A 27,591-nucleotide genomic window follows, 5' to 3' on the forward strand; every position below is an offset into this window, starting at 1 on the left:
CTATTGGAAATTATATTGACATAGATACTTCCATTGATCCCATCAGAGACCATGTTTCTCTGTTTGCATCCAGGTTGAAGAAGACAATGGGGAAAGAGAAAAAGTCAAAAACGAAAAAGAGAAGTTGGAAAGATATGGATGAAAATTTGGAAAATTAAACAGGGTAAGTTCTTAGTTTGGATTTTTTTTAAAAGTCTACTCTGATTTTTATCTATAAATGAAAATAAGTCCTCCAATATCACTTACTCAAATACAGTAACCCAATTCTTCTTTCCTTTGTAATATCAATTTTATTTAAGACCAATATGGTTTCAAATTACTCTCAGAATAGAACCAGGCACATTTATGAAATTCCACTATCAATTTGCTATTCTGTATGACACAAGATAAAACAATTGGCTAGAAGTATATTCCTTGGAATAAGTAAGACTGTTCCATTTGATCATAGGAATCTCTTACCAAAAACTCTGGCTACAAATCCTAGTGGAAACTGAGAGGCAAACAATGTGAGGAACCAGGGGGCAGCATAAAGACTGGGGCTGATTTCATTTTCTTCGAGATGATTGTAGAGATCTCTGTGATAGTCGTGAAGGAGTCGGGACAGCTGGTACATCTGAATCTAAAGTTAATTGGGAGAAGAAAGTAAAATATAATGCATTTATCTCTGGGTGCATAAAATACACACACTTTGATTTTATTTAGTATTTGATGACACGTATTTATTATATTCAATAAATAAAAGCAGGATTATTTTATTTTTATTGTTATGTTAAAGTTGATGTTCAAGTCCAAGTTCACTTAGGTCATAAAAGCAAGTCACAGAAAGGCCATCTAAGACTGTTGAGCAAATTTTGCTGAAAGATGTGTTTTGGTTTAACATGTATCTGGACATGGTCATTTTTCCTCATGTAGGAAGGCATTGCTTTTGGAATTTAATCTGAACTTTCCTGGTTCAGGATGCTCATGGAAGGCTCATTCTAATTTCAGACCAATCCCAGAAAAGCCTCCATTCTAAAAAGAACAGACCACATTCAGTTTAGAAGCAAAACCTAACTCTATTTGCTGGGCTCGGCATGTGATTTACGATGCAGCTCGGGCCTAGTCCCACCGGGCAATCTGCAATGTTAGGACACTGTTAGGCATAGAATGTAGAGCAAAAAGTTTGAGATGTGATTTCTAATGTTCAAGATATTCCAGCAGTTTATTTTTCAGGACAAAGGGGATTAAAGCAAAAAGTGCAATCTGAATGTTTCTAGTATTAAAAGAAGAAATTATTTCACCTGGCTACTGAGTTGATTACTGGTATTTCAAAAAAATTTTAAAGATAGTATATAGCAACTTTTAAACTCTTATGTCTAAGGTAATTAAAGGTTAAGCAGTAGCAAATAATAAACAAATTTGTGAGCTGGGCTTTAATTTATATTTTTACTCATGCAGTAAGAGATTGAATAGTGCTTCCTTGAGCAGTTACATAAGCTTGACATTCTGGTGTGAAATGTTTACAGTATCTTATAAAATCTGTCAGAACTTCTTTTACTAGAAATTATCATCAAAATATCGCCCTTACATAGTTAGCTCTACAAAAATACATTAAAATACCCAACTATACCGTGAATTCAGCAACTGTTATTTCCAGAGCACAAAACTAAAATTCAAAGTACTATATAAAATTAGACAAATTACTTGTTTGACCTTTATCTATAACACATATCTGTGAAAACTAAGGTTTGACAGCAAACCATAAATGGAAAGAAAGAGCCACAGTAAGCCATAGATAGCTATAAGAAGCTTAGCTACACACAAATAGAAGAGTTTAAAAAATGAGATTATTATCTTAATAAGGCATATTGAAAAAATATTTCCCTCAGGTCATTTTCAATTTATAAACTAGACATACTGAGTTATGTCAGTAAATGCTATAAGAAGTAGTTTGGTAACACAAAAATCAGAGAAATCTAATCAGGAGAACAAAAAGTAGCGCGGCATCAAAAGCGTTCTGTGCTTGTTCAGTTATGATCATAATACAGAACCAATACTTCAATGATTAATTTATTTTAAACAGACCTTATTTTTTTCCTATATTCTAAACTAGAGGTGGAAAATATTTCATCAAGGTATATTTACATTAAATTTCTTTTGAAAAAGGCAAATAAAAACACAATTCAGTCTTCTTTCAAAGGAAGCTTTAATAATAAAATGCCATTTTCTAAGAATAATAATTCTTTTATTTTACCTCATAGATAACATGACAAATCTTCAGATGGAAGAGGGGAGATGCAGGGAGAGGAGAGAAGGGTGAGGAATGAGAAGATGGGATAAAGTGGAGATCACAGACTTCTACTTTTATAATGCTTTTAAAAGCATTATAAAAAAATAATGCTTTTATACTTAGCAGAGTTAACAGCAGACACACAAAAAACGGTAAGGTAAAGGAGAGAGAGCCTGCAACGCCAAGCTCACACTACACAGATCACCAGAAATCCAATCGAGTGATCCCGAGTCCGTTGCTGCTTCCACTTTTGAAACGCATATTGACTGGATAAAAAACACCTCTTTCTCTAGAAGGTGAAAAAGTGTTTATCTCACTTGGCAAAACAAAAAAGATCTACTCTCCGAGAATAAGGTCCCCTGTCCTGTGGCCTATAAGAATGTTACCACCAAAGATTTAAAAACACCTCCATTTTCTTTTTGAGTATATAATCTTTATTATATTTTTTCCATTACCATTTAGTCTCCTTATACCCCCTCTGCCCAGCAATCACCACCCTGGGTCCATGTCCATGAGTCCTTTTTCTTTTTTGATCAGTCCCTCCACCCACTAACCTCCCACACCACTAGCTGTCATCTGCCCTCCATCTAGGAGTTGGCTTGTTAGTACGGTTTGTTTGTTAGATTCCACATATCAGTGAAATCATATGGTGTTTGTCTTTCTCTGACAGGCTTATTTCACTTAGCATAATGTTCTCCTGGTCCATCCATATTGTTGCAAAGGGTAAAATTTTCTTCTTTTTTACAGCCAAATAGAATTCCACTGTGTAAATGTCCCATAGTTGTAAAACATCTTCATTTTCATAAGTATAGCTATAACATATTTCTTGGTAATTGCAAGGCATATTAATGTATGCATATCAGTCCACCTGATAAGAATTTTTAATGTCAAATTGATGAAATATTTTTAAATAAAAAGATCACTGAATTTATGAAGTGATAGCTCTATCTATCTTTCTATTATCGACCAAAATCAACTATTCACAGGTCTTCTACATTCTTCGAAATTCTAAAGATAGCTACCAAACTGGTATTCCTGGAAATTAGAGCTATTTAATTCCTTACAAAGGCACCAATACTTCCTGTCAGATATGAGATGTAGGTAAATTGTTTAGAAATAGACTGAAAAATAAAACCTTCCATAGTCATTGCTATTACACTTGTGGGATGTTCACTTGTGAGATATTGTGAGAATGGTCATGAATTAGGAATCAAATCAAGGTATCTGGTTTATGTTTCCTGGTGAACATACCTCATAGGAACTTATACCTAAAAACAGAACACTGAGAGCAAAGCCCCATCTCCCTGGCAAAAATTTCATCTTCATGAAGAAAAATTTCTGCACTCACCCTCCCAAGAAAACCTCACGTACTATAATATTCATAAAGAGAAAACAGTCTTTTTTGGCCTGTGGGTTGGTAATTAAAATATTAAAAGAGAAAGCTGATCACTGGGAAACAGGAAAAAAAAATACATTTTAAAAGCATTTTTAGCCCTGGCTGCATGTGGCTTAGTGGATTGAATGCCGGCCTGTGAACCAAAAGGGTCGCCGGTTCAATTCCCAGTCAGGGCGCATGCTGGGTTGCGGTCCAGGTCCCTAGTAAGGGGTGTGCAAGAGTCAACCACACATTGATGTTTCTCTCCCTCTCTTTCTCCCCCTTCCCCTCTATCTAAAAATAAAATTAAATTAAATTTTAAAAAATTAAAAAATAAAAATAAAAGCATTTTTAAATATTTCACTTGTTACCTAAAGCATAATATTATGACTAACTAGGTATCATGCCTACTTCCCTTCAAAGCAGGAGAACCCTGACCTTCTTCTCTTTAAGGTCTTCCTTTATATTTTTACTCCTAAAAGCTTTAAATGGAAAGTATCAATACCAATACTAAGGAAAGGGAAGTTTAAACTAGAGAGGGGAAATGTGTAAACAGGAGTTTGAAATAGGCCAAAAACAGCAGGAGCAGTGACTACCCTACTTAACCAGAAAACCTTAACAGTGCTTCCTCAGAGCGTGCTAAGGCAAGCAGCTGAACCAGCGCCACCCACTGGGAACACTTTTCCTGTCTAAGGACCTATCTGACTTTGAGATAAAAGAGGAGACATGTTCAGCTCAAGAAGTCCATGACATAAGTATCTGTCATTTATTCACTCAAAGTGAATAAATGAATAAAGACTTACCTTCTGATTTTAAACAAAAGATCTATGATTCTTTGCAACTGACCGGATGAGGACAAGTGAATAAAGATGACGACGCATCCCATGTAACATGTAGACTTCAGGGATAGAGACTTGAGTACCCACGGTGTTCCTTGAACTGCCTATTTATTCACTTCAGGAATTTATGGAAAAGTTATTCTGCATATGGATGTCATATACTTAGAAGTTTAGCAAAATAGCAAATTCCATGGACTGAAACGTGCTCTACATTTACCTACGTTCCAAGACCGTAAGTGCAAATTTCCTTGAATCCACTGCAATTTAGAAGAGGGCTGTGCTAAGATTTCTGGTAACAACGTCATGCATTCCTCGTGAATGTCTACAGCCTCACCTGCAGCGACATCATGTCGGGCCTGTACTGCTTGCGGAAGCCCAGGTCATACATGAGGAATTTCAGCATCTCAAAGGCTTGCTCCTCACTCATGTGCAAAAGCAGGACTCCAGCCACAAAGCTGATCCCCTGACAGTAACCCACTTCTTTGTCCAGCAATGAGTAGGCTTTCAAGAGGTTGAAGAGTGACAGTTGCCCTGCCCCAAGCTGTGCTGAAAAGTAAGGGTGAGTAGGAAATGTCCTTCCTGCAGAGGAAAAGAAATATTTTTGAGATGTCCCGTGTCTTGGAGACCAGAGCAAAATGCAATGCAGTGATTTCTTTCCAAACCAGCGAGAGTTGCTTGGGGTACTCATGTAACTAAGTCTGTCTGCCTGTCTCTCTCTCTAGTTCCAAGTCTTGCCTGCCAGATCACCACCTTATCTCCACATAGAAGCTAGGGCAGTAAACGTTCTATGCTAACCCTAACTTCTATCCAGGAAAAAAAATCTACAAACAAATCCAGGACATATCCAGAAGAGATCTCAGGAGAATAAAATACAGAATTTATTCTGATTATAAATCAAGGCAAATTCTAACGTCACATAAGACCACCCGCTAACTGAAACCAGGATTCTATAAGAGGTATCATATTATTTAAAAAGAAATCTTTGTAGTCCTAGGCAGACTCATTCCTGCTTCCCTTATCATATGACACTGGAGGGACTTTGGGTTTTTTTGTTTGTTTGTTTTATATTCAGTCTCTCATTCAGGAAACACTTATTTTTCAAACATCCTTTGCTCTCTCCTTCTTATGCCACCTCCATGAGCCATGGAGGCCTCTTCTTTGTTTTCAATATAGCCCACAAGGACAAGGAAAGTAAAGGGCTAAAGTGATTTCAAAAGAAAGTTCCCTCTTTCTGGCTGCTGTGGCTCAGTGGATTGAGGATGACCTGTGAACCAAAGGGTCGCAGGTTTGATTCCCAGTCAGGGCACATGCCTGGGCTGCAGTCCAGGTTCCCAGTAGGGGGCGCATGAGAGGCAACCACACACTGATGTTTCTTTCCCTCCCTTTCTCCCTCCCTTCCCCTCTCCCTAAAAATAAATCAATATAATCTTTTTAAAAATTCACCTTTGGATATAAAATTACCATAGAGACACTTTAGCAAGGAACTACAATCAGCCCTGGATCACTGAAAAGCTGGCATGAAACAGTGAAACAAGCCCACCTTCCACCTAAGCTGTGCACACTGCCCAGGCCTTCCTTGTGCCATTAAAATGAGGCAGTGTTAGCTTCCTTGTGAAATGACTATTCATGTCAGTTAAAACTTGCAAGAATTCCAGATTTTTAATGTTTTCCACTATATATGCTTAAAAGTGATTTTCTCCTCTAGGAACTGATAAGATTAATTCTGCAGAGCAAGTAAGGAAAAGATAAAAAGAAATAACAAGAACATGCTGAGGAAATGGCTTATTTGATGGCTGCCAGCAGAGTCAAATAAGCATTTTTAAAAATTATTTTACTTTCTCAGTTAAAATTTTTGCTAAAAAAACCCAAAAAACCTATAAATAAATTATATAAATAAGTCCCTGTAATCTGATCTCATCATCTCCTTCTCTTCATTAGGGCAGCTTGACCAGCCCTAAATGTGTCATCCCAATTTCTAGTCTCATCCTCAGTTTCCAGGCACAGAACCACAGATCTGCACGGATACGCAGGGACTGCCTAATTCCAAGTCTTCATTTAAGAGGAAGGACTGAGACTCAGAAGCAAAGTAATTTGCCTAAAACCACAGTTCAGTGGTAAAATCAGTGCAAGAACTGAAGTTTTTAGTTTGTTTGTAAAATTCTCCTTTTTAATTCTTTCTTATTTAGGTTTTAAATTTTTTACTGTTATTGTATTACAGTTGTCCCACTTTCCCCCCTTTGCCCTTTTTTGCCTCCGCCCGGCCCACCCCCGCTCCCACAGTCCATCCCACATCGTCGTCTGTGCCCACGGATCATTCATACATGTTCTTGAACTAGTCCCTTCCCCTTCTTTCTCCTCTTTAATTATGGTGGGCTCAAAAATATTACCCTATTTGGACCCCTGTCCCAAGAAAAGCTGTCATCTAAAAGGAACAGAGAGGTCAAAACTAGGTTTTGGCCAGTTATTTTTAGATGCCCTAACACCAGGTGACTCCAAACATCAGCTGGCCCCTTGTTTTCACAAATGAGCTCAAGAAACATATCTGTCTACCTTAAACATATCAATGTTAGGGATACAGTTGAAATAGGCAAATGTAAATGTACAATATTTAATCCAATAACTTTGATATTTTAAAATAATAAAATACATATTATAATATGTTATTTTAGAGAAAAACTAGACACAATATAATTTTTAAAATAATACTGTTTTTACTTTCTTAAGTTTCTTGAAATTCAGCATTTACAAAGAAGCCATGTGGTGTCGTCACTGGCAGCTCTGCCCCAGGTCACGACCACCTGATCACATACCATGCACCACATGTGGCTTTTCTTCCATCCTGTACGGATGTGTTCATGATTCCCACAACATAGCCACCAGTTACACTATTTTTTTAAAGTTACATTCAAAGGCTTGTTTTTCAGTCCTATGTCTAGGTATACTTAGTAGGTCTTTGTTTAAAAAAAGATTTAGTAGCCCTTTAAAGCTATTCTCACCTATTTCAAAATCACTGTTGATTGAGGTAACTGCCTACCGCAAACAAAAGTCAGTTATTTAAAACACAGGAACTGAGAGAGTATCTGATAATATGACCTTTATAATGACTAACAAATAAGATCATTCCTTTCTCAGAGGGCAAGTTTGGGAGCAAAAACTTCATTTCATACTCAGGCATTTATGGTATCTTCAATGAGAGAGAAACCCGGCTTGCCCTCTGATCAGGGCAAAGTGAGTAGCTCTACACAGGCCAACAGAGCCTCTTTCTCGACATCAAAAAAAACAAACAAGCAAACAACACAACAAACAAACGTATTGTTTCCTTTTGTAAATAATAATCCACGGGACAAACGTACCTAAATCCACGAGAATGGCGTGCTGCTGCGCGGTGAGCTGCTTCAGAAGTTCTTTATAGGATGAGTCAGGAGGCTGCTGCTTGGTAGGCAATCTGTGCCTTAGGCGATACTGTAAAGCTAAGAACTGCCAGATTTCTCCTCGCCGGCTTTTGGGAACACCTATGACCAAAGATGAAGAAGCACAGTCTTGAATTCTGGAGTGAAGTTGCTAAATCATAGCTGGTGAACTATGAAATGCTTGAAAACAGGCCACTATATTGTCTGCACGCCCCCGAACGATCACGCAGCATGATGTGCCAAGGGAGCACATTCTGCCACATCTAATGCTGTCGCTGTTGGTGCCTTGCGAGAGAGAACCCTCAAATAACAATGATAATAAGGGCAATATTAACAGCATCGGTTGACATGGAGGGAGCATCAAATGCAACATTTGTTGAAGGTGCCTTACCACTAAACATGGTAATTGTGCTCAGAACACAACCCAATAAGAGAGGTAATTGCTGTTATGCCCACTTTACAGATGGTGAGGCTGAGGCAGAAAGAGGCTAAATAACTTGCCCAAATTCACACAGCTAACAAGAGGCAGTTTAGAATTAGAACTCTGGAAATCTGGTTTCAGAGGCCAAATTCAGAAATCATGAAATGTATTATACTTCTCTGGTTACCTTTTATTTGGTCTGAAGCTAGTAACAAATGCCAGTCTTCATATTATGACTTCTAAATATTTGTCACAACCAAATAACATTGTGAAAGAGAATTAAATACCATTCTTATATGGTCATAGAAGAATGAAAAAATAAAAATGAGAAATACAATATGAAGGTAGCACTCAAGTGCTACAGAACAATCTTTAGCCTTTAAGAAGAAAATATCTAGCCTACATAATGAAACATTAACTCCACTATGCTTGAAAACCAAAGGGCATCACAAGCAATCCAAAGTATGGGAAACTATGCTTTGCATGCGAAAGAATGGGAAGTAAGCACTGGGAGGGGCAGAATTCAATTCTATGCAGAGCAGCTCACTTTATTTCACTAAGTATTTTCCGTTCAGATAGGCTAGCTCTGTAACAAGTTCCTGAGTTCCAGCTGGTTAAAGGAAGCTTTAATGGCAATACTCTTTTTCGGGCTGCAAGGCCACAGTTTGCACAAGCTGAGAGTGTTACTGTCCAAAAGGTGTAACTCGGGCTCACTGCAAGGACCGGTAGGGTCTTCCCCAGTAAACCTCCCCACCACTTTCCGGTCCAGTTACCTCCCTCTCCCCACCATGCACTGAGTATGAGAAGCTTTAGTCATTTTCACATCCCAGTTTCTCACTGTTGCCGTAGGGAAATCCAAGCGCCCCCACTTGAATGCCTAGTGCATTTCTGTTTGCCTTTTATGGATGAGGCTGAATGACACTTTTCTGCTGAAAACTCCCTGACATTTCTAGGAGTAATCACTCCCTGTCCACATACTATTTGACTCATACTCTACTTATAACACTGCTACACTGGATCACAGCTCTATACCGTATGTTTGCCTATTTTCCTCACTTCAAGTTCCTTGAGAACAGTGAGCGTGCTTTTATCTTGCTATGATGAAGTCCAAGAATACATCTTGCTATTTAAACATCTGTTGAATGATTAATGAGTAATCTCATGTAAAATCTCCATTTTAGAAGGTAATTTCCATGAGCTCATTAAATGAATTACTGATAACGGGGGGTGGAATGTTTTATTATCCGCCCAGTAACAGTTTTACAAAAAGGTAATTCACTTCAGTTAAACAAATATTTATTGAGCAGAGAGTACAGAGCATGGCACAGAGGGTACCTCAGTAATAAGAGATGAATAAATCCATTCTCAGGAAGATTAGGCTCATTCATTCATCCATCCATCCATCCATCCATCCATCCATCCACCCATCCATCCATCTATCCATCCATCCATCCATCCATCCATCCATCCATCCCACCCTTCATCCACTCAGTAAATAACTTGTGCAAGACACTGTTTTAGATGCGAGGTATACAGTGGTGGGGTATGAAAAACATTAAACAAATATACATGTAAATACAAAATTACAAATAACGATAGCCACAATTAAAGGAAAAGAATCATAAGGAAGAACAATAAAGTGTGACTAATTCCTTTCGGTGTAGGAGAGGGACAGGCATACGATCTGGGAGGAAGAGGGTTCTCCAGACGGGGAGTGTGGGCAGCCATTGCTTCAGAAGGAGGAAGTGGGGATGTCCTGAGAGGGGGGAACGGTGGTGGGTGGAGGAGAGAGAAGAAGATGGGGTGGAGAGAAAGGGAGTCGGAAAGGGAGCAGGTAGCACGGTAAGGAAGGAGGAGTGGAGGGAGGCCGCAGGCTCCACGCAAGAAAGAGCCGAGCACATACAGGGACTCACAGTCACTCTGGGGCACATGATACAAGATGGCAAGAGGCAGAAAGTGAGATCACAATGGAAGGTCTTGGGCAAAATGCTCAGAAGTTTAAACTGTGTCCTATTAGAAAAGGGAAATGAGCATCCCTAAAACATCATTAAAAGTCATACATCTCACACATTCTAGTAACCACTGCTTTGTCTCCCAGGTAAGGCTTTCAATGAAACTCTTCAGGATTTCCTTATCCTCAAGGGAAAATACCAATATATTAGGCTTGTAAATGTAGCATCTTGCAAAGTTAATCGTAATGTAAACTTAGTTATGCAACAGTTTCCCACATTGCCATAACTTTCAGAAACAAGATTCATTATCAGATTTCTTTGGGTACTTTTGGATTTTTATTTTACACCCAGGTTATGCAGGCCATGGAGATTCTCAACATATGTATGTAACCTGGGTCACAGAAATGCACTTAAAGTATTCACATGTTAGTTTTCATTTTACACTTAAGATGTTTAAATATCAGTCCTTTTATACGGCAGAGTAGCAATGCAATGTAATGGTTAAATAAAAGTAACTCTTCCAAAATAAAGTAAGAAGGAAACAGATGGAAGGAAAACTGATTAACTGATTAATAAGAATATAATTTTGTATATATAAACACATACATGTAGGTGAATATGCATACATATGTTTACATGTATGTAAATAAACTCTTCAGACCAAATGATGGAAATGAGTCGGGGTTGTAAGTCTGATCATTTTTATGGATATGGTTAAAGATCTATGCCAACGAATCCACTCCTTCCCTGGCAACAACAGAGAGCTGAGAACAGCTGGTGAAGGGGGCAGGAAAGCCGGCAGAAAAGGGGTTTGCTCTCTCCTTGGAGGTAGTCTCTCCATTAGCAGCATTTCTCACCAACTGAGTGACTGGCTGAGAGCAGAAATAATTACTTTCCTTTTTTTATACGTAAAGCACAAAGACAAAAGTATGCCTGGGTTGCAGAAACCAAAAAAATCACTGTAGCTTCTCTAAAAAAGATGGAGATGTTCCAGATTACCTTCTTTAAGAGAAGCATAAACATCTTCCATATCACATCTGATTTTTCCTCTGCAGTTTAATAACTTCTTATCCCAAGTTATTAAGACCTCCTTCTGACATGCACCAACTTCTTCATAGTCCAGTTTAACTTTTCTGGTATGGAGTTCATCTCTGCTTGCTGAGAAAAACAAGAGAATTTATGTAAGATCAATGTGTTTTTAAAATACAGTATTTTTAACATTTTATTGTATTTGTAAAACCACAGCAAATGACTCCTAGGAATCAAGAAGTAACATTTTCTCAAGAAGAAACTTTTAAAAAAATTGAGGATACGTAAAAAGTTCTCAAACTTTGAGTCATTTCATACTAAACATAAAAACAAACCACATTTCCTGTGCTATAATGAAATTTATAATTGAAATATTTTTTGATAAACGTAAGAGCCTCAGATGTGACAGCATGCATCATTTCAAAGACCATAAACTGTTAGGATTTTATATTTGACATAAATGAGGAAACAATGCCTCATGCTAACCTTGATTGCAAAATACTTAACCATAATAACCTGATATATTTTTATAACTATTCTGGAGTTGGCAACATTGCCCTTAACAATACTGAGTTATGTGCTCCTTTGTTCATTTTTAATAATCTAAAAGAGGAAAATTCATGTTACGGGAGTTGTCACTACTTCCCTTTTTAAATAGTACAATATTCCCTTTCATTTGATGGTCTAAAATATAAGCCCAAGGTTCATTAAAAGAAATGCCTATAGAAGTAACCACTATCTTCACTTGGTCTTTATTTGATTTCAAAAAGAAGCAACAAGAAAACTCATGTAAGTATACATTTTTTTCTTTCATTAGTATCACATTGAACAGGAGTCTCTCAGAGTAATCCGCATCCGTTCAAGCCCCCAGAGCTCAACCTCCTTACCTTCTGCAACACAAATCTTTATCATGCATCCAAAGTCCTCGACAGCACAAAAACAATGGCAAAATGAGTATTACTCTCTAGTTAGTTTGTTTGAAATCTTTCCAAAAGAATCTAAATATCTTACAATAGACTGCTATTCAAGCAGGGCTGTAAAAATTTCTACTTAAAAATCCAGGCATAATCAAAAAGTAAATCGCACTGCAAAAATATTCCTCCTGGATACCACTAGATGGCTTTCTAACACAATTTAGCTTTGCTTCAATACTTGCTTCATATTTCTCTATGATAATCAAATAAAAGGAGTGAGTTCATTAAAGTTAATAATAAACATATTCCTAGATGTAACTTCACTAATGATTTTTTTCACAATGAACAGAGCGTATCTCCAGATTTTCTTTTTCTCCAACATTCTCTAGACCATTTTTCATTTAAAATGGTAATAAAGACCTGGTCAGGTGGCTCTGTTGGTTGGAGCATCATCCCATACACCAAAAGGTTGCAAGTTTGATCCCCAGTCAGGGCTCATACCTAGACTGCGGGTTCAATCCCCAGTTGGGGTGCGTACAGGAGGCAATGATGGATGTTTTTCACGTTGATGTTTCTCTCTCACATCAGTCTCTCTCTCTCTCTCTCACTCTCCCTGCTTCCGTCTCCCTTCCCTCCTCCCTACCCTCGCCCTACTTCTTCCTCTCTCTCTAAGGTCAATAAACATAGCCACAGGTAAGGATTAATTAATTAATTATTTATTTAATAAGTAAAAAGCACCTTCTATGTGCCAGCCGCAGGCCCTGAGGATAATCTGCTAAGTAAGAGCAGTTAACCTCTGCCTTCAACTGGTTAACTAGGCAAGAATAAAGCACCATGAAGAAATATTATCCATTGGCTAGACCTGTAATAAGTGAAATTACTTTTTGTCTTTGTAACATAAGTACAGAAATAAATATAAAACTGATAAAGTTTTCTATAATATATTCTAAACGTCACCTCCTTTCTTATTTTGTCCATTTAAATAGTATAACTGACCTCAAAATACACATAGTCATTTGCACTAAACTATTCCATTTCTCTCTATTAACACACGTAGTTGAGAAAAAACTGTGGCATACTGGGAAAAGCCCAAGAATCGGAAGAAGTAGACCTGAGTTTTAGTACTTGTCCGCCAGTATGTCACTGTGTGACTCCAGGTTAATTCCTTCCCCTTCCCAAGCCAATCACTGTCTCAGCTGCAGAATGAAAAATGGAACTTAACAATCTCTAAGGCCATTTCCAATTCAAATAGTCTTGATATTAAAACTATCCTTTGAAATTTAATATAAGATTCTACTTGTACATACTCCCAAGTGTTGAAATATAATTTCATGCTTTAAATGTTTTAAAGGAATAAGAGTCATTCTTTCTACAACCTTTTTTTCTGTCTGAGAGTTAGTTCAAGATGTAACCAATTGCTTAAAAACATACAAGGTGGGGCAAAAGCAGGTTTATAGTTGTGAAGATGTGAAACACAGAGTTTATCCTTGTATTATTATTTCTTCATTATTGCACTATTTTACATACAAAGAACTGGATCTACTTTTGTCCTACCTTGTAAATTCAATTCCTTTCAAAGATCTGTGGAAGTTCAAGTGGACACTTTTATTTTAAAGAAAAAATTTATTTCCTAGGAATAAGAAAAATTGTAGTACTTCTTACTCTCCTACAAAAATAACAATAAAATAAACTGTGCACTTGCAAACTAAATATTGTTGAAATTAAAAATTGAACTGAACAACAGATATAATAAGAGGAATCTTAAGACAGACAATGAATATAGAAATATTAATACCTGTATTAAAAAAGCTTTTCTGAAGACAACACAATAAAAGCAACTCAAAGACAAACCTAGACTGCATAGTTTCTGAGACTCTGAAAAGTCAAAGGGCCCACATAAGCTAAACCTTTCATTTTACAAATGTAAAACACAAGGCACTTTTATGTTAAGTGATTTGCCAAAGATAATGGCCTTAATATGTTTTGGCACTGACTATACATCTCGTGTATGATTCTATCAGTACTTGAGTAAATAACATTAATAGTTCAAAGTTTGAAAAACACATTCTAAAGCATTTGGTATTCATAAACTTAGCAAAAAAAAGCATTATAAATAGCACAGTAGCTACTATAAAGTATCCAATTATAAATTTAATGGTTTGAATATGATTTTTGAATAGAAAATTTATAAAGCAGTAACAAAAAATAGAAACTCTGATTTGATAATGTGTAATTAATTACACAGCTGACTTAGATACAATATAATTTATCTGAAATAGTCAATTTATCCTATTACAAAATCAAATAGACTGAAAGTTGAAAATCGTATTCAACAAGAACAGAATTTGCTTTTCTATAAGAGTTTTTTTTTAATTAATGCACAATGATATTTCAGTCATATAAATACATATTGCTGTATTACCATTTTATCTACTGTCTATATAATGCAAATATATTCTAAGGGTGCCTGATGTTTTAAATCTAGCAAACCAAACCGCAAATATCTTAAGCTACTTTTCCCATGTCATAACCACCTCACAAAACAAATAAACAATTATAATCGGTAGACAGTCTAGTAAAAGTGAGTCCCAAAATGAGTGTGAGTTTGCGGGGGCAGAAGGACAGTTTTAACCTACAACCTTACATTATAGTATCATATTACTTAGCCCTGTTTGAATGGCTAACCTTCAAGTTTCTGGTTCTCTTTTTCCATTCGAAGCAACAAAATTTGTTGGTGTATAGCTTTTCTCCACAAACTCCTCAGTTCTTCTGATTTTTTTCTTTTTTCCACTTTTTCTGGGTCATCGTCCCCAGACACAAATATAACCAGCGGCTCCTCTTCCATGGTGGGAGCAAGAGGGGACAGTGGCAGCAGCTCATTCCTGTCCAGTCCATCTGCGGAGAAGAACACAGTGAGAGGCATTCCACAGCAGTCACCCAGACTACAGAAGTTTTCTCCGGAACCGACGCTCTCTCGTCCGAGAGTCCGCTTTTAAAGCTTTGCACAAAGCCACGTTCCCAGGAGCTGCTCGTTTCTGGAACTAAGGGTTTAAGTACTCACTAGACTGAATTCCCCTTCCAGATTTCCCTCCTGCCGTGAAATGAAAGCGTGTGTAATTTCACCACTTCTCCTTTCTGCACGAAATGACCTAGAAGACAGGTACTCCAAAATGAACTGGCCTTTCCCCAGTGTCATAACACTTCTGCAATTGACCCGTGTGTGTTCGCTGTGCAAAGCAATACGTTTCCGTGAGGCGGTACGAGGGACCTCCCACGGGCTGCCTCCACCGTGCGAATCCCCCACGAGGCACGCGGCGGCGCCGCGCCGGCCGGGCCGGGCCCCGCACCGCTGCGCACGGCTCCTGCAGCCCTCTCTCACCCAGCTCCCGGAGCGCGTTTTCTCCCTCGTCCAGGCCATCTTTTGTACTCTTTGCCACTTTTACTTAACACATTAACAAATATGATCATGTCTCTTAGAATTTGTCCATGGTTGCTTCCAGCCCAAAGAACCAAGTGAAACTACTGGGGAGAGTAGACGGATCCCTTCAGACCCTGGCCTCACATAACCTTTCCACACTCCTCGCCATCTCCCATCCTCTGCTCCCAGTGCTTCATTTCTGAGGGTTCTCTGACCTGCGAAATTCCCTTCCATGACTCTAGAGCTTTGCTAGTTCCTCTTTCTGAAACAGCAATGAGTTTAAATAAAGAGCTAACTTCTGTGAAGCTTTTCCTGACCAGTTTAGGAAGAGTTAATTTTATTTTTAGTAATGGCAATTGTTTTCTTGTTTTTTTTTTTAAATTTATTAATTGACCTCCACGCTTACCCTTATTTATTTTCTTAGTAATTAAAGATTTTTTTTTAAATTAATTTATTTACTTTTTAAATACATTTGTCTCTGCCTTCCCCTAAAGATTTTTTTTTTTTTACACTGTTGTTCCTGTTTCAGCTTCTTGAGTTGACTATTCAGGACATTTGAGTTTTGGCTTGCTCAATTTTAGAAATGTCCTCTAAATACCACTCGATTTTGATATGTAGGGCTCTGATCATATTTTCGCCCTTCTAGTTTCTAGTTGTTTTCAGTTTCCAGATGCATAAAATACTTAGTTGTCCTCTAAGTTTTGACTCCTTGCTTTCTTTTATTTCTTCATTGTTCTTTCTTTTCTTTTTTCTTATTTGCACTGTGATCAGAGAATACAGTACTAATGATTGGACTGTCTGGAATTCATTAAGAAATCTTTGTAGCCAAGTACACAGTTAATTTTTATGACTGCCCCATGTGTGCTAAAAATGAATGAAGTTTCTCTCCAGGTGGCAAGGTTCAGTATAACTATTAGATTAACCTTGTTTAATTGTATTTCCCAATTGTTATCTGTTATTTAATTTCTCTATATTTAATTTGCAGAGAGGAATATAGCAAAATCTTCCACAAGAGCTACTGATTTATTTCTGCCAAAAGTTGTTATTTTCTAGCTTTCAGGAATGTGTACTTACGTGTGTTCTCATTATTGTTACATCTTTTTGTTTATTGTTACAGTCACTTTCCCCTTTGTGTGTTTTTGCTTTAATTTCCAAAAGGCCTAACATTGGAACAGAGCTGCCACGCTCTCTTTGCTGCTTGGTATTTGCCTGGTGTATCCGTATCCTTTTCCTTATTGTTCAACGTTGTTAAGTCCCTTTGTTTTATGTGTGACTCTTAAAAGAGAGTACATTGCTTTTCTAAGAATAAAAGGGTCCATGACTATGTTGAATGTCTACTATAATTGAATAGAACATACTGACAGCTATCAGAGGGGACGGGGGTTGTGGGGCCTGGGCGGCAGAGGTGAAGGGGGATTAAGGGAAAAGAAACACAAAGACACGGACCGGAGTGTGGTGACTGCCAGAGGGGAAAGGGCGGGGGAGGCGGGAGGCGGCCGAAGAGGGGTAAGCGGTGGTGGAAGGAGGCTCGACTTGGGGTGGTGGCTGTACGATGCCGTAAGTGGATGATGTGTTATAGAGCTGCACACCTGAAACCTGTACTTTAGTGACCACTCCCCAATAAACTTAATTTAAAAAATTTCAAGATAGAAAGAGTTAAAAAAAAATCTGTGACTTCTTTTCTAGCATTATCACAGTTCCTGGTTTTGGAAACTTGTTCACTCGCTCGATCATTCCTTAAACAAGCATTTACTGAGGGTCTGGTATGTTCTAATCATGTCTGAGAAGTATCAGATACAGAAAGAGACATTATTTCTCCACTGTAATCCATATATCCCTTTGTGCACAAACCACTGCATCCCTTCCCTAAGTTAAGGTGCTAGTGAGCGGAGATTCTGGAGTGAGCGCCACACAGACCCTGCTGCTGCATGGCCGAGGGAGATCTGTTCATGGGAGACGCCACCCTGAGGAAGATGCGCTGCCGCCAGGAGACTCGGCGAGGGGTGACTGGGGTGCCTCCAGCGTTCAGTGACTCATTGCTGCAAGTAGACGAGGTCCTTTTTCTCCCCTCTCCATCGCTGCAGAAAGCAAATAAACATATAACTGGTAAGGACGGCTGCCTAGTGTGGTTCTCCAGAATGAAATGGAAGCACAAGCCATTCACAAGTCCCGTCACAGGCAAGCACAAGCCACAGCAACATGGAGCAATGCGTCAGTGGGCTCACTGGTCTCCCAGGCCACAGCCCAGTTACAAGAAGCTCGCCTGTTTCTACTCATTCCATATGGCCCACCTTTTAGGTCCTGATGTAACGAATAGAAGTACGTATGAAGATGAGCAAAGGTTGCTCAAGGAAGGAACGCAGGCTTTACTAAAAATTTCAAATTAATAGTACACACTAAACCATGTAAATATTCCATAAATGGGTCACAAAGAGCTTTTCTCCTAGTTCTTATAGAACAGGTTAATAGGGATACTTCTAATTGCCTATGACTGTTAGGATCTGTCTCCAAACTGTTAGCCACCAATAGCTGGATCGTGGCAGTAAGTAACCTGAATAAAGGCAGAATGGTCAACTTTGGGATTATTGTTAGGTCACATGTTAAGAAAAAAACTGTGGTCAAATAAGATTGGATAGGTTAAATTTTAAAATATTAAACATATTCTTCATAGTAGGGCTTCACAGAGACTGTAGTACGTTGGCACGCATTGCCACCTTAACAAGAGGGAAATAGTGTACAAAAATTCCCTAATTTACTCAATTTCAGAATGACCTCCTTCAACTTTGCGGGGGTGAGGCTGGGGGTATCACATCTTTCTATACCAGTGCTTTCTGAAACAAATACGTGGAAATGTTGGTCTGCACTAAAAATATTTCCTAGGAAAGATCACTCTCAGTGACGCTAGGCATCTCTGCAATAAAAAGTCATTATGACTCAGACTTACTTTTGAGGCCAATTATGTTAGCAGCTGGAACACCATGCAGTAATTGTTGCTATTAGCAGTGGGAATATTTTACTTTTTTCAGTTTCAAGGTCTCTGAGCGTTCCTGAGAGGATGATGAAGATACCCATGTTTACAGGTGGTAAGACCAGTAAGTGAAGGGGCAGATTTTGATGCTGTCAAGAAGCGTCAGATCTTAAGTCATAAATGAAACAGCTTGACAAGCCACAACCCCAGGGAGGTTGCCAGAGGAACACAGCAGTGCTGAGGAAATCAGGGGTCAGGAGAGCAATTCAGCACCTGCCTGTTGTACTTTTATTTATTTTAGGTATGCCCATATCAGGTAATTCAGTTATTTCTAATCGCAATCTATCATCCTGGAAATTTTACTTCTGGATTAGCTAAATTAAGGTTAAGAAAAAGCCATACCTTCAAGTGGCTGAACAGATAGTAACTGTCATGATGTATCATGATACTTGAGAAAATAGCTAATACATAACATCTAACATAGTCAAACCCCCTTTGGTGTATATCCTGGATAAAATTATAACCCTAATATGTGTCCATGATTCAAAACTCCCTAAAATATTGAATAAGTCTTTTCATCTTTATTTCCACTTTGGAAAGTATTAATTCAAGTATTTACTCTTTTAGAAACTGTAATTCAAACATTCTGTATATAACAGTCATATCCTGACAAACACTTTTACATTAGTAACACTATCTCACTGGCAATTTTTTGCTAAATGCCCAGTTCATGGGTGTCTTTCCAGCTCCTAGCGTAGTAACCGGCAAATAACAGTAAGCACTCAACAAACACTCATTGAATAAATTAATACTGTAAAACCACAGGAAACATTAACTTAAAAGGTTGGTAAAATGAACAAAAATACTATTGGCTATGATGGGAATAAATATAAGATTGCCTTTCTTAAAACCCTTTGTTGGAAGTCATGATTTTTAAGTCTTTCTGGCAATAAGTTCTGTTTCCCAAAAGCAGAGACTAAGCTGTTGATGGCACAGGTACCTATCAACAATGAAAACAGTGTGAGTCAACGCCACCGGGCATCTTTTTTCCAAGTGCCGTTCCTGTTCTGGTTAAGGGCATCTAATTTACACTGTAAGCCTAACAGTGAAATAAAATGAATGTAAAAGCACCCATTTCAATGCCTCATGATGTGAGTTTCTCTTAACCTCTTAGTAGCTCTGATAAAGAATACTAGAGTAATCCAACCAATACTAGAGGAAACTTTTATATTTTCATGCTGGAATTAAACCATCTTCTAAAAATCACCTTCTGGTTCACAGTTAATAACATATCGAGTGTTTAGAGAGTACTACAAATAAGACTGAGGAGTACCTATTTACCTATAAAATATAAACTTTTGGGGAGAAATGTTCTAAAACAAGTACAGAAAGTACCCTTACATTAACCTTACATATTCAAAAATTTCATAATGTCTACAATTTTAAATCCTATAATCTAAACAAAATGCCAAATGACCCATTGTCCTCCTATGTCTGGAATTTAATGGCAAATAATAAGCCAAACATTAGCAGTCAAAATATAAGATAATAATATACTGAAAGGAAAAGCTTACATAGCAGACCACTGACCTTTATCTTGCACTAAAAAGCGACATCCTGAAAAAGCAGTTTGGTGGCTGAGATAAGGCAAAGCTGCAAGAAGATATGCATTCAGAAGCCAGGGTACTACTGATAAGAGTTTCAACAGTCAGTGCATATATGGAATTTACAGCAGGTTAATTTCTGATTTACGTTTAGTCAGCAATCTGACATTCTTACGGTAGTAATTTCAAGAATCATAACCATGTGAAAGATGGCGCATGAAAATTCTCATATTCCACCTTGAAAGCTACACTGGATGAAGTGAAAAAACATGCTTTTTTGGTTACTATCATATCTTTGGTTGTTTTTATAACTACAACATTAGTGTTCACTTTGACTTCTCCTTTAATTAAACTTAGCAGATAACCAACCACAATGTCCACTTTTTGAATGGAAAAGAAAAACAAAACAACATGTGTGGTATTTACTATAGTAATAATCAGGCTAATTAAAAAGAAAACCCACCACATACATACTGCGTGCCAGGCATTGTTCTAAGCATTTTATAAGTATAAACAAATTCATTTCATCCTCATAGCACTTTATGGGGACAGGGTTATTACTATTTCCATTTTAGTAAGAAAACTGAAGTAGAAAGTAGCTAAGCAACTTCCCACAGTCCCATATATAATAAGTGGAAGAGCCCGAACCCAGACAGCCCGCAGTGCAGACCATTATGTGGTGTAGTTTACCTTGCCAACGAAAATGCTCTTTGCGTTGGTCCAGAATCACTCTACTGAACCTCAAAAACAAAGCTGTCAGGACCCCCAGGATCGCTTATATTCAGTCTTTAATTAGCATTAAGTCTTTTGATCAGTACTCCTCTTTTCATATTTTTGAATGTAATAATGTCATTTAGTTCAGCAGAGAAATAACTCCAGAGTATTATTAGATATTCATTTATGTAAATGCCTCACTTCCTTTCCTTTGCTCTTGAAATCGTTGCATTCCAAATAAAGACTTTTTTTCTTTTTAAATAGGAGGATCAAATCAAAAACCCATTAATATGGTAGAATATACATACATTAGGATATTAATTATCTTTACATTTTTAAAATAATGGAACAAAGTAAAACTATTCCCTTATTTTTTTCATATAATCTTTTTTTCTATTGCTGTATTTTGGGATACCACCATGTGCATTAGAAAGCTGCTTCCCAAGAAATATATTCAGTAAAAGTATTCTGTGCCAGCATTGCCTCTATTTAAATTTACTAAATTAAACATGAATACCTAGCAGGGAAGTACAATGTGGAGAACTCCCACTTGTTTTTGTATGGGTGTACTCTATATATTCTTCCTATTACTAGTCACCAATTAATCAAGAACCACAATCCGTGAACAAAATGAGGGTTTACAAGTGGAGAAAATATAACATGTGGATCACACTGTAAGCTGGGAGGTGCTTCCAAGTCCTTCGGGACACAGCCTTGATCAACAGCTAAGGATACGATATAAACCACCCCTTCCACAGAGCTGCAACTTTTTACTAATATATCCTTGACCAAGCAGTTATAGCCTTCACCACATCAACTATTAAATTAACTCTATGCTTCTTATGTTAGTACAAAGTTTTTAATGCATACTTGCCTGTCTTAACAAAAATTCATTTACTGGATACTGTACAGAATGAAGGCATTTTAGGGACCCCTCAAAGGGATTCAACTTTTAAGAAGGATGTCATCATGTCCTATTTCCCATTAGGGCAACATGGATACACTTTTCAGAGAAGTCACTCTTAGGCCAGGATTTGTTTGGCAAAGGTATTGTTCTGCTGAGCAACAAACTAACCCCCCATCCTTCAACCCCGTGTACCCACCTGACACTACCAGCTTCATAAAGTCCGAACACATGGCTACACACTGATTAAGGCCATGGCTAGATCACAATGTATGACAACTCAGGAGAGAAATAAAACTTGACTAATGTAATGTTAACTATTTAACAGAAATCTGAAAAAGGCTTCTCTTTGTAAATGCCCCCAGGAAAGGCTGCATAAAACAACATAGTGGTGAAACTTTTTGTTTTTTCCCCCAGGATCCATAGTATAATTTAACTCACAATTGCATCAGGTGCACTAATAGTTTATCTAAGTCCTTGCTTTCAACTGGGCAACCATCTATCATCCTATGGAAAATCTTTACTAATTAAACAAAGTTGAAATTGAACTATTCTAGTGGAAATCAATATACAGCATCTGCGCTATGAGTCAAAAGGGAGAGATTAATCAGTGGAAAAATGTGTTAAACAAAAAGAATGAACAAAGAATTTTATTTCCTAAACTCTACACTGAATGCAAATTTTTTTTAAAAATTGTTTTTTACACTGTAATTTAAAATTTTTACGAGTACTTCATTTACTTACATCCTTTTAACCTAGGATTAAGAAAATGATAGCTAGAAAGACATTAAATCTTTCCATAGCTCAATTTAAACATGTAATATAAGGATATTATAGGCCCAATGATACCTAATGTAATAAACAGATCAAATTCTATGCTGCTATAGAACCTAAAAGGACAAAAAGTAAAACTAACATTTCCATTAGGCTTTTAAAAGTAGATAAGAATTATTATTGAGATGGTCTTACAGCCAGCCATAAAAAAATACAGGTCCATTACAAGTATCAAAAAAGTCAATTTTCATCTTTCCAATGTGGCCAAAATAATTTGTGGAAAACGTTTTTCTCCTTCTACATTTCATTCTAGGCCAATTTCTAATACTATGTTTTTACTCTAACCTGAAAGAAACCTAAATGTCCGTCGTCCCACACAGGAAGACAGGCATGTCTGTCTTTCATTGAGCTTGTGATATAAGCAAAGCCTAGAGACTAGAACGAAGCAAAGAATAACTGTTTCCAGCTCACTTGCTCAGCAGTGACTCTGGATGTTTACCACAAAAAACATGCTGGTCAAGAGGAAGAAATGTCATCACATGTGTGGTCAGAGTCCCATATTAAGGAAGTAGGTATTTTCCTGTGTTCAGGCCAGTGGGAAGTCTGGAAGTTCTCCGCAGTATTTCAAAGTGACCGATGTGACAGAAATTAAGATGAGCAGAAACAGACTAATTATCCCCTCCAGGTCAAAACCAGACTCAATTTTATAAGTATCTTTCTTTGAAGTTCTCATCTCCGCATCTTTTTGGGGATTTAGAAAAAACTCCTTATATGGACCTCTAAACTAGTTTATACAAGGAATTTCTATGTACTAACTGTACTAATTCAAAATTAAAATTAGGCATTGATTGAAGGATACAGCACAGTTTTAAGAAAATCTCAACATGGAATAGAGTAGAAACAGGATTTCTGTTTGCAATCTATATTTCATACGATCATTTGTGACCTTTAATTATACCAGGCACCATACTTTTTTGATTATGTAGCCGTCATAGCACCAGAAGGACAGCATGCATTCAGGAGACAGCCAACACTGTTTGCTACTCTAACGGTGATACTCAGCTGGAGGAATGTATGGAAATTTTTAATGAAAATATTTAGATCTCTAATCACCTTGATTCAGAAGCAGTGTCCTGTCTAGTACAACAGGAAAACAAGGAATGATATTAGCACAAAGAAAGAGATATATGTCCAAAATCAGGATTTAGAATAAAAAAGCATTCCCATAAGTCAATAAAGCATAAATAAGATTATTTCAATAATGCACCAAAATGAACGCTTATACTATTCTTGTCAGTGAATATGAGAGAATATTTATAGAGGATCAAAGCTGTATAACAAAGTACTTCATCAGCAAAAATCTTAGTTTCTCATTGAGAAGTTGTATAAGTAAATAAAATGACTATCACTTTACTTTTGACAAATAAATTTCAATATCAATATTTTTTAATTATAAGCTTAAAAGCTGAGAAGCCAAAATAAGGAGTGACAAAATGCCTGTTGATAGAAAGGACATATTACATTTGATAAATGGGTATTATATAAATATACTGTATTATCATAGGCCATTATAGTTTAGCTACTAAACAATGAAGTAACATTAAACTTTAGAAAATAATTTGAAGTAAGGTAAAACAAAACATAGATATTCCCTTTCCTTTACCATTTTAATGCTGTGCAAGTGGCCCTACTAATGAATAAACCACAATATTAAAAATGTCTTGGCTCCTTTTTCTCAGCTTCCTAAAAACAGTAACCTGACATGTTTTTAATAATTCCGAATAGTGGTCCTAGAGAAGGATGCCTAATCTGAATTTCAAATTTCAAATTAATATGCCTTCTAAAAAGTAGTATTTGTTAGCTTATCTGCTAACCTACTCTATACCTTGTTTGACTATGCATATTTAGAGACCCACTCTATAAAACTCATAAAATATGAGGTACCCAAGTGGAAAGAAAACTATAATTCATAGTATTATGAACCTTCTCCCCTCATTATTCTGAGTAGTTCCAAATATCATGGTACTTGTGCAGGTATAATGTTCTCTCTGAAAGTAGTGGTTATTAGAAATCCAAAGCTCAGAAATCACTGGATTAAAACCACAGTCTTGGATATCCTCCTTCTTAGAAAATACACACTAAAAAGTATGCAGGAGTGTCCAACCCGCAGCCCATGGGTCATATGCAGCCCAGGATGGCTATGAATGCGGCCCAACAGAAAGTCGTAAATTCACTCAAAACCCTTTTTTTTTTGCTCATCAGTTTTCATTAGTGTTTGTGTATTTAATATGTGGCTCCAACTTTTCTTCTTCTAGTGTGGCCCAGAGATGCCAAAAGGTTGGACACCCCTGAAAGAGTATGCAACTTATTCATAAATGGCTTAGAATTTTAAAAAGCATATATGTATGAGGCAGAGAGAATGATAAAGCAAATGGGACAAATGTTAAAGATTGATGAATCTGGATAAAGAGTCAGCAGTGGTTCTCCATAATATTTTTGCAACTTTTCTGTAAATTTGAAATTATTTCCAAATACAAATCTAAAAAGCACTGTCTTCAAAATTATAACTAGTAAATTTATGTCTAAATGACTTACTTGTTGAAATAAGCTTATTAAGAGTTAATTTTGTCCAACAATTTTATTACTATGTAGACAGTCATCAATAATGCATAGGAATATACAATGAAAGCCAGGAACAATATTATCCAGGACAGTACTCTTTAAAAGCCAAAGAACTAGAAATAATCCCTGTGTCCATCAGCAAAAGAACAGGTACACTGTGACATGTTAAATAGTTATTAAATGTAATTACACTGCAATAATAATGAGTAAACTGAACTACACATAAAAATAGGAATAAATCGCACAAACTAATGTTCAGTGAAAAAAAGCCACATATAGGAGAATTTGTACTGTATCATGCCATTTAAATACAGTTTTGAACTTTATTTAAGCTATGGTATTTGAGGCCCAGACAGGGGAACCGCCTGGGTGGGAAAACGGGAGTAGCTCCAGCGCTGCCGTTAGCGTTACGTTTAGTGACTGGGTGGCCGTAACGTGGAGGGTTCACTCTGATGAGCCGTAGGGTTATTTTTAATGACAAATATTTTTAATGAAAAGAATTTTAAGTGTCTTTTTTGTTTATTGATTCTATGCTGCCAAATTATTAAAAAATATCCCAAATAGTGCTTTCTGGTATTTAGAATTTCTTGGAGCCAAGAAAACATTACAAAGTAATACAAAAAAATTGCAAATTTTTAAATGATCCTACAAATTTAAAAGTTCTCCTCATGTTTAAATATAGCACTTCCGATAAGAAAGCAACAAAAATGTGAAATTTTTCGATGCCAAATAAACACACATTTGCCCTCTGGACTGCAGTACTCTTCTACAGAATGAGACAGAGGGCCAAGGGAAGCTTTGGGAAGGAATAGTAGACGCACCTAAGCAAAAGATGAACCAAAGATGAACGTATAACTTTATTTTAAGCACTATAAATAATCCTTCAACAGTCACTCACTTTGTACTCTACATGCTATCACAGATAACCTGTGACCTTCTAAATGGCTAGTTTTAATTGTCACTTTCAGGCTTGGTTTTGTTTCTGGGAAGGAAACTGATTTTCCAGATGCTCATTTTAATTAACATAACAATAAACAAGCTGTAAATAGAGTTCACCAAAAGTGTTGTGTTCTTACTAATAGGTGGTACTATAGAGATAAGGCAAACTGATATTTCTCTGTGTGCGCATTTTGGTTCTCTAAATTCATTGTATACTCTCTATATATTATACTGTTTTCTTGTTGCTAACTTCCTTTAAAATTTCTCCTGTAAAGCTGTCACTTAAAGCTTTTAAAATCAATTCTTCATCAACTTTCTTCCCTAGAAGTTCACTGTTTAAACATAATTGTGCTAACTCAGAAAAAAGTTCAGATTTGAAAGTTCATTAATCCAATATTAATAACCTTTTTGGAGTGAAAAATACTGACTCACATAGACAAAAGATACTCAGAGATAATTCAAGAAATACTCTAACTAGTTAGGGAGAGTTATGTAGTTATATGCTAGCTTTGGGGATTTCCTAAGGCTAAAGAAAACGGGCCACATGAACATATAAGAAGATTTTAATGGCACACAGGCTGATTGATAGTATGTATTCTTCTCTTTAACTGTAAGAATTGCCAATTTTCAAACTACTCAAAACAACCCAAGTGTCCATCATCAAGAAAGTGAATAAATTGTGATGTATTAAATGAATATCATACAGCATGCTGGCTGGTGTGGCTCAGTTGGTTGGAGCATTGTCCTGGTTAGAGCATTGTCCTGTAAACTGAAAGGTCATGGGTTCAATTCTCAGTCAGGGCACATGCCTGGGTTTCAGTTTGGTCCCCAGTTGGAGCACATATGAGAGGCAGCCAATACACATTTCCCCCTGACATCGATGTTTCTCTCCCTCTCTCTCTCTCCTCTCCCTCTAAAATCAAAAAGCATGGCCTTGGGTGAAGATTAAAAAAAAAAATGAATACTATACAGCAATAAAAATGAAGGAGTCAAGCCACACATAAAGAAAGGAGTGAGCCCTGGCTTGTGTGGCTCAGTTGGTTGGAGCGTCAACCTGTAAACCAAAAGGTTGCAGGTTCGATTCCCAGTCAGGGCACATGTCTAGGTTGCTAGTTTAGTCCCCAGCCAGGGGCACATAGGAAAGGCAACCAACTGATGTTTCACTCTGACATCAATGTTTCTCTCCACCTCTCCCACTCCCTTCCCCTGTCTCTAAAATCAGTAAGTATGCTGTCGGGTGAAGATTTTAAAAAAGAAAAAACAGGAATGAATTTCATCAATTTCTAAGTCAACAACAATCTCTTTAGAAAAATTCCCAACTTAACCCCCTTCTTTCCAAAGGCAGAAAACAATCCACTAAGAATTTTTATGATCAGTGAGAGCTCATAATTTCAATTTTTTTTAAAAGGCAGTTTCACCAAATCACTACATCTAATTTT

At 37.1% G+C, this 27,591-nt stretch overlaps 1 protein-coding gene across 4 annotated transcripts in view; it reads right to left on the reverse strand.

The window, feature by feature from the left end:
• The window catches only part of TBC1D4 (TBC1 domain family member 4), a 182,297-nt gene that overhangs the window by 9,460 nt on the left and 145,246 nt on the right, over positions 1-27,591 (reverse strand). For 3 of the 4 annotated variants that reach the window (XM_054586434.1, XM_054586435.1, XM_054586433.1), the window contains 6 exons: positions 17,545-17,705; positions 14,895-15,104; positions 11,266-11,424; positions 7,837-7,995; positions 4,818-5,062; positions 460-619 (listed from right to left, as the gene is read on the reverse strand). In XM_054586434.1, coding sequence (XP_054442409.1) covers positions 460-619; positions 4,818-5,062; positions 7,837-7,995; positions 11,266-11,424; positions 14,895-15,104; positions 17,545-17,705 — 1,094 coding nt within the window. Of the gene's footprint in view, positions 1-459; positions 620-4,817; positions 5,063-7,836; positions 7,996-11,265; positions 11,425-14,894; positions 15,105-15,270; positions 15,505-17,544; positions 17,706-27,591 lie in introns of those variants that run through there. The other variant, XM_054586436.1, reaches the window with a different exon arrangement.

The sequence above is a fragment of the Pteronotus mesoamericanus genome, unplaced genomic scaffold (genome assembly GCF_021234165.1).
Source record: "Pteronotus mesoamericanus isolate MK-2021 breed Mesoamerican mustached bat unplaced genomic scaffold, CSHL_Meso_final contig_94, whole genome shotgun sequence".
NCBI lineage: Eukaryota > Metazoa > Chordata > Mammalia > Chiroptera > Mormoopidae > Pteronotus > Pteronotus mesoamericanus.